Below are 14,149 nucleotides of genomic sequence, written 5' to 3' on the forward strand. Positions count from 1 at the left end.
CAAAACAAAAGTATGCACAAGTACTTCACCCTGGTAAAATCAAGGGCCTGGAGGGAACAGATTTCTACAATCCCATAGATATGACCGAGGCAACTGACTCAATTTCTTTGGCATAAAACTAAATTGCAGGATGCTATCCTTTGAAATACACGGGGAGACCATTCTTACCTAACTACACGAAGGTATCTTTTTCAGATTGTTGGCAATGGAGACTATCCCTCCTCCAAAGGTTATAATCACCACTGTAAGCATACATTTATGCCACACCAGTCCCCTAAAACCCCAAACATTATTTGTTCTTTGATAGGTACCAACACTTTTGTGGTCCTGGGTTAGGGCTAATATCTTTGCCCTTATTCTCAATCAGCAATGTGCCCCTTACACATTTCTAACTTTAACAAGGGATTCTGGTTCTTATATCTATTGATTTATGTAAGTTCTTTCGGAAGCTATATTTTCTTCCTGCTTTCACTCACAACAGTAAAAGCTTCTAGACTCTTCCTTCAATTAATGTAAGCATCTGTATGTATTTAAATTTATCCCATACACATTTCCAGGGAACCTCTTATTTAAAAATAAAGGGGTTCACAGGGTTTACTCACTCCTTAATGGCTGTCTTAATCTAGACTAAAAGGTAATAATCAGTTTCTTCTCACTGCTTAGAGAGATCCTCTCCTTGTTGACTTTCAGTGTTCGCTTTTTCTCTTCCAACTTAGTCATCTTGGGGTTTAACAACCAAAATATTCCAGGTTGGAGACACCCCATGGCTTTATAATGTTAGGTTAATGCCTTAGTTTCTTACCAATACTTTTCCTAATGATGACAAACATTTGTGGGAAAACTTCTGGCTTCAATTTAACAAGTTCTTTAGAGGTTGGGTTATAAAGACAGGTCCCTTTCCTGTATCAGAGTCTTTCATCCCTTATACAGTTTGGATTCCTTGTAGCTCAGTGCAGTATTTTACATTTGCTCAGGAAGACATTTATCTGCTACTTTGCTGCCCACTCACACAGTCTACATAATGCTTCTGGTGGTTTGGCATTTCTGTACTTGGCAAAGTATACTGTCATCTGTATACTTGCAGATTTCATTGTGTACTTTCTAGAACCTTAAGATTTTTTAAATGTTTTGTTTAATTTGAAAGCTTTGGGATAGATCTTCGTCAAAAGATTTGAGGAAAGTCTAAACACAATTTCTTCTCCATTTGTTCATTTACTCTCTGAAAGGACTTGAGGTGTCTTTGATTTTCACTCTGTAGAAGTCATACCATCTTAATTCTGTGGACTACGCCCTTTAGGATCTGGGAGTGTCATTACACACATGCTGACTTTCCCTACTAGATTACAAGCAGGAGTTGTATCTTCCATTTCTCCTCTGCTCTTCTACAGCAACTAGTATAGAGATCTGCCCACCAAATATCTATAAAACATACCTAACTAAGCAAATGAATGGTATTTAAAGGGATTTAATGGTACCTCTTTCCCTATGAAATCCAAACACATGCACACATGCACATCATTCAGTCTCTCAAAACTGCTGTATAGTTGGAAGACAACGTTTTTAAAACAAGGAAACAGGCATCTGGTTCTGCAAAAGGCAGATGGCTAGATCAATGAGGGAAACCAAGACTAGAGGGAATGACTCTTGACTAGTCATCACATCTCTGTTTGTTAGAAATTAAACATACTTAAAATTACTCAAATTCCTTTAACTGAGGCAGGGAGGGAGTCACTCTTATCTCTCCTTAAAAAAAAAAAATAGCAATCACAGCTTCATTTTTTTATGGGGTTTTGTTACATGTTCTATTTTACAGGAATCGTGAGAATTCATATCTGAACTTGCACCTATTTTTGTTTTCAATTGTTCACATAAAGTTTCACCGTTTAGCTGGATGTGGTGGCTTATGCCTGTAAACCCAGCACTTTGTGGGGCTGAGCTGGGCAGATCACTTAAGGCCAGGGGTTTGAGACCAGCCTGGGCAACATGGTGAAACCCTGCCTCTACAAAAAAAAAAACAAAAAAAACAAAACTTAGCCAGGCATGGTAGTGTGCACTCGTAAACCCAGCTATTTGGGAGGCTGAGGTGGGAGAACTGCTTGAGCCTGGGTGGTTGGGGCTGCAGTGAGACATGAACACATGACTGCATTCCAGCCTGGGTGACTGGGTGAGACCCTGTCTTAAAAAAAAAGTTTTACTATTCATTTAAGCTAAGTTGAGAATTCAGTTATAAAACCTACAGAATAATATCCACAGTATGATCTTTCTTTAGTTTGGAAATAAAAATACTCATATACTAAACACTAAATAAGGTGATAGCTTTCTTTTTTTAAATTCTCTCCTTCCCCAAATAAGGTGATTTCTATATAGAAATGATTGTTTATGAATCACAAGCTACTTTTGCATAATAAACATCTTACCTTATAAGTATAACTTCACCAAAACTTGCAAACTGCTGCAGAAGCTCATCAATCAAGGCATCATCAAAAAAATTATTTTCTGGTGAAGAACTTTTGATTGAGACCAATACTGTACCATCTGGTGGACCCTGAACTGCAATTACTTCTTTATAAATGTTTTGCCTCTCTTCAGCTTCAACTTCAAATATATCTATATCAATCAGGGCAATGACAGGCCTTAAGGCATAAAGGAAGATAGATGTATTAGAAATGTTTTTAAAAGGGTGTATTTCAAACAAATTTCAAACACCATTAGAAAAACTGAGACTGCTTAAACCTATGGTCAGAAGTCTTCAGCTCAGCTCTTCCATAGTGCAGCAAAGTGCCTGGAGTCCACGTGTACAGGATTTTGCTTTCATCTTGAAAACTAGCATTTAGAAGATCTAGATCTTCAGCTGCAGTCAGAAGAAAAGAAAACACAAGAGAAGCTGTATGAGCAGGACAGATCATGTAGAGCAAAGAGGCATTCTCCTCCCTTTCATGAGCTTCAGTGGTTTGAGGCTGGAATGCCAGAAACACTTGGTAATAGGCAGGCAGTCTAAACACCTTTAAATTCGAAAGGTTTTGGTAAAGTTATCGTTTTATTCTTTATTTAGTAAAAATTAGGATGTGGCTTTACTTCCGCGATTACTTAAAGGACTGTGACTAAATGGTGTTTCATAAACAATTCAAGAGACAAGTGGCAGTTCAAAACATATGCAAACCACTAAAGTTAGCTTAGCTAAAAACCTAAATTAGCTTCAATTAAAAATTTCACAAAAATATTTCCTTGCTTCTCTTTACATGAAACTATATGAAAATATGCTGAAAAATTAAATAAGTTATTATAAACAGATCTGATAATATTTTTAAAAATCTGACATATTTAAATTTTATTTATTCTATTCCAGTTAACTTTCTTGAAAAACAATATTCTCCTCATTTGATAATATGTCATTCCCTGCTTCCTCATAAGTTTACATTAGTTCATTTAAATAAAGAAGTCCATTTCCCAACCTGATCTATCAAAAGGCCATTTCCTCCTTCTCCAAAGGACACGGTCTGTCCATGCAGGGGTGCGGCACTTTTCACTGGTGTCATAGTCGTCAGAAAACAAGTCATACTTATATGTCGGAGCAAAGGTTACCTTTCCTTCTAAAAATCCTCTAAAAATCTAAAATAAACATATGCAAAATAAGTTATTCCCAAACAGCAACAAGTTCCGTTTTCATTCAGACAGTCATCCATTAAATGTCTATTACGTGCTGGATGCTCTCAGAAGAAATCTGTATGTGTCTGACAAACACTTCTAGCTGAATGGAACAAAGCTTAGAAAAATAACCTGAGACATAGCCTTTTTCATACTGATAGGGACAGGAGGCAGGGAAATTCTGGGCAGAAGTGGGTGGGTGCCCTTGCTGGGTCCCACCCTCAAGCCAAAAAGCCTGTTACCAGAGCCCCAAATGAGAACTTATATCCCTGTTTTCCCGCTCGAATGTTGCTTTTTCCAAAACCACCCATGGCCTGCCTTGCCCCCAGTCCTGTGCCCATAAAAACCCCAGGCTCGGCTGGCAGAGAGAGGAGAAGCAGCTGGATGTCAGAGAGAAGCAGTTTGACTTCAAAGGGACAGCTTGGCAGCGTAGTTTTGGAGAGGAGTCCAGCCATGGGATGGCTGGATTTCAGGGGAAGATTATCTTATTGCTCTGTCCCCTTCTCAGCTCCCCTTCCTGCCAAGAGCCATTTTCATCAGCAATAAAATCCCCCATATTTCCCATCTTCAGTTCGTTCATGTGACCTCATTCCTCCCGGACGCCGGATAAGAACTCAGGTGCCATGAGTGTGGGAGCATAAGGCTGTCGCACTGACCTCCCACTAAGCTGTTAACACTTAAGCCATCTGCAGGCGGCAGAGCTAAAACTGCACTGTAACACTTTCTCTGGGGCTTCAGGGGTTGGAGGTACCCTCCCCTAGACGCTGCCATGGGCCTGGTACAAAGTTCGCTCTTGCCGGTGCCCAAAAGCGCTCACCCCAGCTCCTGCACTCACTCACCAGAACTCCCCCTCCTACAGGGGTGGAGTGCAGCGGGTCAAGTGAGCGGAGTTCGCCCCGCCAGTGCCCATGCACTCCAGTTCCCACCTGCGAAGGGGTCAGGGAAATATCCTGCTTCAATACCACTTGTTTGACATTTGATTAAACTAACTGCATGAATAAGGGAATTCTGCCTGATCTTTGAGCTATATGAGACATTTGGAACTGTAAATGGGATTCTGGAAACATCTAGCCTGATATCTTATTCTCAATGAGGTGCTGAGGCCTGAAAAGGTAATGTGGTGCCCAAAGATTCAAGTCTGGTGATCACCAGGCACCATACCAGATGGCCACTGATCCTTTTACCTAAAAAAAAAAAAAAATTTAATACATTCTTCCCAAATTTTGTGGTCATAAGCTTTAAGAAGTGTTTCAAAAGTCAGATGACATAAGAAACAAAAGAAAAGTCAATAACCACAGGACTTAACCCAAAAAAAAAAAACAGCCCTAAAGATGAAGATTCTAAACTATTGCCAAGGAAAAAAAAGTTTATCCTTCTATTTGAAAGTGAATCTTATAGATACATAATATATTTTTCTTTATGGGAATTATTATGGGTTTTCTCTTTCCTATTTTTATTACTTTTAAGGGAGGACACTACCCCTCATATTGTCTTATGCCCAATTTCTGCCTCCAAAGAAAGAAGAAGTAAAAACTAAAAGACAGAAATGGAAGCCACAAGCAGATAGCCCAGCACCGTGCCCTGGGCCTGGTAGTTAAAAATCAACCCCTGACCTAACTGCTTGTGTTACCTACAGATTTCAGGCACTGTATGGAAAAGCATCATGAAAATCCCTGTCCTGTTCTTTTCTGATTACTGGTGCATGCAGCCCCCAGTCACGTACCCCCTGCTTGCTCAATTGATCATGACCCCATCACGCGGACCCCCTTGGAGTTGTAAGCCCTTAAAAGGGACAGGAATTGCTCACTCGGGGAGCTCAGTTTTTGGAGACCTAAGTCTGCCAATGCTCCCAGCTGAATTAAGCCCTTTCCTTCTACAACTCGGTGTCTGAGGGGTTCTTGTCTGAGACTCGTCCTGCTACATTTCTTGGTTCCCTGACTGGGAAGTGAGGTTATTAACGGACGGTCGAGGCAGCCCCTTAGGCGGCTTAGGCCTGCCCTGTGGAGCATCCCTGTGGGGGACTCTGGCCAGCTTGAGGAATGCGGATCCTGAGAGCACTCCTGGGTAGGTAATTGCCCCAGTCGAACGCCTCACCACAGCAGCGCGTGGCAGGCCCCCATGAGTTAAAGGAAAAACTTATGTTGGCCCCAGCCCTAGGACTACCAGATTTGACAAACCCCTTTACACTCTATGTGTCAGAAAGATAAAAAATGGCAGTTGGAGTTTTAACCCAGACTGTGCGGCTCTGGCCAAGGCCAGTGGCCTATCTCTCAAAACAACTAGATGGGGTTTCCAAAGGCTGGCCCCCATGTCTAAGGGCCCTGGCAGCAATGGCCCTGTTAGCACAAGAAGCAGATAAACTAACCCTTGGGCAAAACCTGAATATAAAGGCCTCCCATACTGTGGTAACTTTGATGAATACCAAAAGACATCATTGGCTAACAAATGCTAGATTAACCAAGTACCAAAGCTTGCTATGTGAAAATCCCCGCATAACCAGTGAAGTCTGTAACACCCTAAATCCCGCCACCCTGCTCCCAGTATGAGAGAGCCCGGTCAAGCATAACTGTGTAGAAGTGTTGGACTCAGTTTATTCTAGCAGACCTGACCTTCGGGACCAGCCATGGGCATCAGCAGACTGGGAGTTATACATGGACGGGAGCAACTTCATCAATCCACAAGGAGAAAGATGTGCAGGATATGCGGTGGTAACTTTGAATGCTGTCATTGAAGCCAAACCATTGCTACAGGGCACTTCAGCCCAGAAGACTGAGCTCATTGCTTTAACTCGGGCTCTAGAATTCAGTGAAGGTAAGACTGTAAACATCTACACTGACTCTTGATATGCCTTTCTAACCCTCCGAGTGCATGGAGCATTATATAAGGAAAAGGCCCTGTTAAACTCTGGGGGAAAGGACATAAAATATCAACAAGAAATTCTACAATTATTAGAGGCAGCGTGGAAACCTCAGAAGGTGATAGTCATGCACTGCAGGGGACGCCAGCGAGCCTCCACCTCAGTGGCCTTAGGAAACTCCCGAACTGACTCAGAAGCTCGAAAAACAGCATCTACCCCTCACTGTGCATCAATAGCAGCCCCCTCACTCCCTCAAACACCTGACCTGGTACCTACCTATTCTAAGGAAGAAAAAGACTTTTTTCCACACAGAAGTGGGGCAAGTAATAAAAGAAGGATGGATCAGACTGCCAGATGGGAAGGTAGCTGTGCCACAGTTGCTGAGAGCCACAGTCATACTGGCCACGCATGAAACCACTCATCTAGGTCAAGAGTCACTTGAAAAGTTGTTAGGCCGGTACTTCTACATCTCACACTTGCCAGCCCTTGCCAAAGCAGTAGCACAATGGTATGTTACTTGCTGACAGCACAATGCGAGGCAAGGCCCCACTGTTCCACCCGGCATACAAGCTTATGGAGCGGCTCCTTTTGAGGATCTTCAGGTGGATTTCACAGAAATGCCAAAATGTGAAGGTAACAATTATTTGCTGGTTCTTGTGTGTACTTACTCTGGGTGGGTGGAGGCTTATCCAACACAAACTGAAAAGGCCTACGAAGTAACCCGTGTGCTTCTCCGAGATCTTATTCCTACGTTTGGACTGCCCTTACGAATCGGCTCACATAACGGGCCGGTGTTTGTGGCTGACTTGGTACAGAAGACAGCAAAGGCATTAGGAATCACTTGGAAGCTACATGCCGCCTACCGACCTCAGAGTTCCGGAAAGGTGGAGCGAATGAATCAGACTATCAAAAATAGTTTAGGGAAAGTATGTCAGGAAACAGGATTAAAATGGATACAGGCCCTTCCTATGGTATTGTTTAAAATTAGATGCATCCCTTCTAAGAAAACAGGATACTCCCCTTATGAAATACTGTATCATAGGCCTCCTCCTATACTAGGGGGACTTCCAGGCACTCCACAAAGAGTTAGGTGAAATTGAGTTACAGCGACAGCTATGGGCTTTGGGAAAAATTACACAAACAATCTCAACGGGTAAATGAGAGGTGTCCCGTCAGCTTATTCTCCCCAGTTCACCCTTTCTCTCCAAGTGATCGCATGTGGATCAAGGACTAGAACGTAGCCCCTTTGCGGCCACAGTGGAAAAGACCTCACACCGTCATCCTGACCACGCCCACGGCTGTAAAGGAGAAGGAATCCCAGCCTGGATCCACCACAGCCGTGTGAAACCTGCAGCTGCTGAAACTTGGGAGGCAAAACCGAGCCCAGACAACCCCTGAAAGTGACTCTGAGGAGGATGACAAGCCCTGCTCCAGTCACACCTGGAAGCTGACTGGTCTACGCACAGCTGAGGCATGAGGAGAATCATCGTGGGACTCATTTTCCTTATAATTTGGACTTGTATAATAAAAACTTCCACGGATTTTTCCCGCATAGAGGACTGCTCTCAGTGTATACATCAGGTTACTGAGGTAGGGCAACAAGTTAAAACAATCTTTCTGTTCTATAGTTACTATGAATGCCTAGGAACTTTAAAAGGAACATGTTTATATAATGACACTCAGTACAAGGTATGTAGCCCAGGAAACGACCGCCCAGATGTGTGTTATGATCCCTCTGAGCCTCCCATGTCCACAGTTTTTGAAGTAAGATTAAGGACTGAAGACTGATGGGGACTCGTAAATGATACAAGTATTAGCCAAAACAGAAGAAAAAGGGGTGCCCAAACGCATAATCTTGAAATTTGATGCCTGTGCTGTCATTAATAGCAATAAGTTAGGAAGGGTGTGGCTCTTTTGATTGGAAAAAAAGGCTATATGACCAAAAATAAGTATATTTGTCATTAATTAGGACTGTGTGGAAATCAATGTGGATACTGGTCTTGTGTCATTTGGGCCACTTGGATAAAAAATGAAAAGGATCCAGTACAGCTTCAGAAAGGAAAAAGTGGGCTCTTCCTGTACTAAGGGACAATGTAACCCCTTATAGCTAGTAACAACCAATCCCCTTGATCCTCGCTGGAAAAAAGGGGAGCGTGTGACCTTAGGAATCAATGGGGCTGGACTGGATCCTCGAGTAAATATCTTAGTTCGAGGAGTTTACAAACACTCTCCTGAGCCAGTGCTTCAAACTTCCTATGATGAACAAAACGTGCCAGTACCAGAAATTCCAGGAAAAACAAGAAATTTGTTTTTGCAGTTAGCCAAGCATGTAGCCTAGTCTCCCAATGTCACTTCATGTTATGTATGTGGAGGAACTGTAATGGGAGATCAATGGCCATGAGAAGCCTGAGAATTAGTACCTACAGACCCAGTTCCTGATGAATTCCCAGCTCAAAAGAATCACCTTGATAATTTCTGGGTCCTAAAAACCTCAATTATTGGACAATATTGCATAGCTAGAGAAGGAAAAGAATTCACTCACTCCATAGGATGACTTAGTTATCTGGGACAGAAACTGTATAATGGTACCACAAAAACAGTCACTTGGTGGAGTTCAAATCACACAGAAAGGAATCCATTTAGTAAATTCCAAAAGTTGCAAACCGTGTGGACCCACCAGGACTGGACAGCCCCCACTGGATTATACTGTATATGTGGGCATAGAGCTTACGCCAAATTACCTAAACAGTGGGCAGGTAGTTGTGTTATTGGCACTATTAAACCATCTTTCTTCCTACTGCCCAAAAGACAGGCAAACTCCTGGGTTTCCCTGTCTATGCTGCCCGCGAAAAGAGAAGCATAGCTATGGGAAATTGGAAAGATGATGAATGGCCCCCTGAGAGAATCATACAATATTACAGGCCTGCTACTTGGGCACAAGATGGCTCGTGGGGATACCGGACCCCCATTTACATGCTCAACCGAATCATACGGTTACAAGCTGTCTTAGAAATAATCACTAATAAAACCGGCAGAGCCTTGACTATTCTGCCCCAGCAAGAATCTCAGATAAGAAATGCTATCTATCAAAATAGATTGGCTCTCGACTACTTGCTAGCAGCTGAAGGTGGGGTCTGCGGGAAATTTAACCTTACTAATTGCTGTCTGTACACAGATGATCAAGGGCAAGTAGTTGAAGACATAGTTAGAGACATGACAAAACTGGCACATGTGCCTGTGCAAGTGTGGCATGGATTTGATCCTGAGGCCATGTTTGAAAAATGGTTCCCAGTGCTAGGAGGATTTAAACCTCTTATAATAGGAGTTATAATAGTAATAGGAACCTGCTTACTGCTCCCTTGTTTGCTACCTGTACTTCTTCAAATGATAAAGAGCTTCATCACTACCTTAGCTCACCAAAATGCTTCAGCACAACAAGTGTACTATATGAATCACTATTGATCTGTCTTGGAAGAAGACATGGGTAGTGAGGATGAAAGTGAGAACTCCCACTAATGAGTGAAGTTCTCAAAGCGGGGAATAAGGGAGGAGACCACCCCTCATATTGTCTTATGCCCAATTTCTGCCTCCAAAGAAAGAAGTGAAAACTAAAAGGCAGAAGTGGAATCACAGGCAGATAGCCCAGCACTGTGCCCTGGGCCTGGTAGTTAAAAATCAACTCTTGACCTAACTGCTTGTGTTATCTATAGATTTCAGACATTATATGGAAAAACATCGTGAAAATCCCTATCCTGTTCTGTTCCATTCCGATTACCAGTGCATGCAGCCCCCAGTCCCGTACCCCCTTCTTGCTCAATCGATCACGACCCTCTCACATGGACCCCCTGAGAGTTGTAAGCCCTTAAAAGGGACAGGTATTGCTCACTCAGGGAGCTCGGTTTTTGGAGACATGAATCTACTGCTGCTCCCAACTGAATAAAGCCCTTTCCTTCTACAACTCAGTGTCCGAAGGGTTCTTGTCTGTGGCTCATCCTGCTACACTTTAAGGAAAGATAATTCTATTATCTGTTTACCTACAGATGCATATTTAAGTATAAAAAGACCCCAAGAAAATTTTAAAACATCTTGATTTAAAAAGGTATGTTTCATGACCCAAAATCTTAATGCAAGTATTTTCTCAAGTATGGATATACCTGTCCAGCATTTTTCTGATTGATAAGTTGATCTCCTGCTATAAGAGAATCCCAATTTTGCTGTCTTATGAGCTCTTTAACTTCTTCATTAGGGAGATCGATTCGATAGTTGAAATCACCACACCAAAATACATAGTCATGGGAAAACAGCATCCTTCCCTGAAAGCAATGAGATAGAATTTTAAATCCAAAACAATCAATGTTCAAAAATGTTTTACAGCTATTTCTTTGCCTGAGATATGCTTGTCTCCTCCCATGTCCTGTTTCTTTAACCCAACAGTAATAACACATGTGAAAGGAAAATAAATCTCAGGACCCCAAAATCACTAAGCCCAGAGAAAAATCAAGCCAGGAACTATGACAAGTAAACCTGCCTCCCATTTTACTCCTAAATAAGATAGCTCCAAAGGTAAGAAGCTACATAACTCCCTCACAATTTGCCCACAGGAAATTCCCTGTGGACAAAGTATAGACTGAACTCAAAGTCATTCCTCTGAGACTCACCTGAGACAAATGCACATCTGACTGCTTCCTCTGCCCTATTGTTTATGCAAAAATGCAGATTCACTGAGCCAGACTAAATTGTGTATTCAGTGGAAAGCTGATCTAGGACTTAAAAGAATGCAACCTTTTGCCTCTTATCTACTTCTAACCTGGAAGCCCCCACTTCGCGTTGTCCTGCCTTACCAGACTGAACCAGTGTACATCATACACATATTGACTGATGCCTCAGGTCTCCCTAAAATGTATAAAAGCAAACTGTACCCCCGACCACCTTGGGCACATGTCATTCTGAATTCTGGAGGCTACATCATGGCCACATCCTTAACCTTGGCAAAATAAACTTTCTAAATTGACTGAGCCCTGTCTCAGATATTTTGGGTTAATACACATGACATATCTATTTAGGTGAATATTCTTAATGATTCCAGGAACTATGTTAAATTTTCAAAAACATTGATGTAGAATTTGGGGCAAATTAAAATACATTTCAAAGCTTTATCTTCAACAACAAGCAGCAAGAGCTTACCATAGGAAAACTCAATTTTCGTGCTATTTCTACAAAATCTTCATTTCTTTCTTTGACTTGTGACTGCCCTGCAGCAAAGTGGCTACAGACGAAGCAAAGGCTGGTTGTATGGAAGAGCATTCGGATTGCAACTGCTCCCTTATTTCCAGTTGCACCTCCCATTCCAGTCTTCACAGTATCAACTGCAACATCCCTTTGAAACAAAGAATTCTAAATCGCAGATTTGAAATTTCAAGAGTTCCATGTGCATATGAAATTAGGAATATACATAATCATATAAGTACACATGGTAGGGTACTTTGAGGGCAAGCCTTTGAAATAGTACAGTGAAGCTATTGGTGAGTCTTTAATCAAAACCCCCAAAACCCCATTTTAAAACGAGAACTATGGATAGTTTTTGTTTGAAGAACTGAAACAATAAACATTCTAGGCTTTTTTCTTGTTATTTAATGGTAGGAAGTAGCCTTAGAGGAGTGTTCTGTTTACTGACCTGATAAAAGGAGCATGCTGTGGTCTGATAAAAACAAACAAACAGACGCCCACCAACTGTTCAGAAGCCAGCAGCACATACTTGTTGTCTCTGGAGATTGTCTTCTGAAGTTCTACAGCCCAGAGCTTCTGATTTGTTGTGCTACAAGAAAATATTAAAAAGAGAATTTTTTAAAAAGGTATTGACAATAGCCTATTTTATGACAATTGTCAATTATACCTTTATCTACCCAAATTTCCTAAGACTCTGAAGGAAGCTTAGGCTGTTTTTGTTTCCTTTAAAAAGGAAAATCTACAATTTAGCCAAAAGAAAACCACATTTCAAAATCTAATCTATTACTTCTTTACAAATAAAATATAAAGACATTAAATGGCTACTCACTGGGTGAGTAAACTCAAACTTATACATTTTACTTTTTCCTTAAGTATTCATTAAGGTCACAGAGAAGTATAGTAGTATCTGTGGGAGATTGGTTTCAGGACCTCCCATGATACCAAAATCCAAGGATACTCAAGTCCCTTATATAAAATGGAGTAATACTTGCATATAACCCATGTAAATCTCTCGTATACTTTAAATCATCTCTAGATTACCTATAATACCTAATACAATGTAATTAGTTGTTATATTGTATTGTTTAGGGAATAACGATACAAAAAAGTCTGCAAGTAAAAAAGACAAAAAAAAAAAAAGGCTGCACATGTTCAGTATAGACACAATTTTTAAAAATATTTAATATTTTGATGAGTTGAATCCAAAGATGTGCGACCCATGGATAAGGACAGCTAACTGTGCACATATATGTGACTATATGTGCTTCCAAATACATTTCCCCACTTTTCAAAATTTTTCTAAATTATAACTAATGTCTTTTTAAAAAATCTTGCTATGGGAAATTAGAAGACATAATCATTAAATAAACCACCATATACCCATTTCAAAATTACCAACATTTTGCCAACCTATTTTTTTCCATCCTCTTCACCTTATCACATTTAAACATTAATAATTCTTTAATATCATCTAATAGTTTATACTTAAAGTTCCCCATTTATTAAAAAAAAATCTTCTAACAGTTGGTTTGTTTCTTTAAAAAGGGTCCAAACAAGGTCTACATATTGCATTTGCTTGTCATGTCTCCTAATCTCTCTTTTTTTCTTGAGATGGGGTCTCACTCTGTCACCCAGGGCTGGAGTGCTGTGGCAGGATGTTGGTTCACTGCAACCTCTGCCTGAGCTCAAGCGATCCTCCCACCTCAGCCTCGTAAGTAGCTGAAACTCATTCCTCATCTTCTCAATGAACCTTATCCTGATCATTCATTTGAGACTTCCAGCACTTCCCTGTGTCCCTATAGTTGATCCCCTCCTCCTCTCTTTTCCATTGCACTTTTCTAACATGCTGTATAATTTACTTATTGTTGTTACTGTTCACTGTCTGTTTCTTCCCACTAGAATATGAAGTCCATGAAGATAGGGATTTTTGTGTGTTTGATTCATTGGAGGTACTTAGAGTGGTACTCAGTAGGTACTGCTTAAATAAATGAATAAATATTCACCACTTTATTAAAGAAGAATATATACGTGTGTGTGTGTGCGCATGTGTATATATATACACACACACATATATATACACATATATATGCACATATACACATATATACACATATACACATATATACACATATATACACACATACACATATATATATACACACATATACACATACACACATATATACATATATACACATATATACACACATATATACACATATATATACACATATATATATACACATATATACACATATATACACATATATATATACACACACACATATATATATACACACACATATATATATTTGAGACGGAGTCTTGCTCCGTCGCTCAGGCTGGAGGGCGGTGGTGCGATCTCCACTCACTGCAACCTCCGTCTCCCGGGTTCAAGCGATTCTCCCTGCCTCAGCCTCC

General features: G+C 40.9%; 1 protein-coding gene and 1 long non-coding RNA gene across 17 annotated transcripts in view; one reads left to right on the forward strand and one right to left on the reverse strand.

Moving 5' to 3' along the window:
* The window catches only part of SYNJ1 (synaptojanin 1), a 98,610-nt gene that overhangs the window by 25,508 nt on the left and 58,953 nt on the right, over nucleotides 1-14,149 (reverse strand). For all 16 annotated transcript variants that reach the window (XM_063720806.1, XM_054542756.2, XM_054542758.2 and 13 more), the window contains 6 exons: nucleotides 12,177-12,317; nucleotides 11,687-11,879; nucleotides 10,657-10,815; nucleotides 3,453-3,609; nucleotides 2,734-2,851; nucleotides 2,418-2,633 (listed from right to left, as the gene is read on the reverse strand). In XM_063720806.1, the coding sequence (XP_063576876.1) occupies nucleotides 2,418-2,633; nucleotides 2,734-2,851; nucleotides 3,453-3,609; nucleotides 10,657-10,815; nucleotides 11,687-11,879; nucleotides 12,177-12,317 (984 nt within the window). The remainder of the gene's footprint in view (nucleotides 1-2,417; nucleotides 2,634-2,733; nucleotides 2,852-3,452; nucleotides 3,610-10,656; nucleotides 10,816-11,686; nucleotides 11,880-12,176; nucleotides 12,318-14,149) is intronic.
* Nucleotides 7,061-13,737, forward strand: LOC129052367 (uncharacterized). Its single transcript, XR_008517377.1, has 3 exons — nucleotides 7,061-7,135; nucleotides 13,340-13,439; nucleotides 13,628-13,737. It is a non-coding gene; the product is annotated as an uncharacterized LOC129052367 (long non-coding RNA).

This window comes from Pongo abelii, chromosome 22 (genome assembly GCF_028885655.2).
Source record: "Pongo abelii isolate AG06213 chromosome 22, NHGRI_mPonAbe1-v2.0_pri, whole genome shotgun sequence".
Lineage (NCBI taxonomy): Eukaryota > Metazoa > Chordata > Mammalia > Primates > Hominidae > Pongo > Pongo abelii.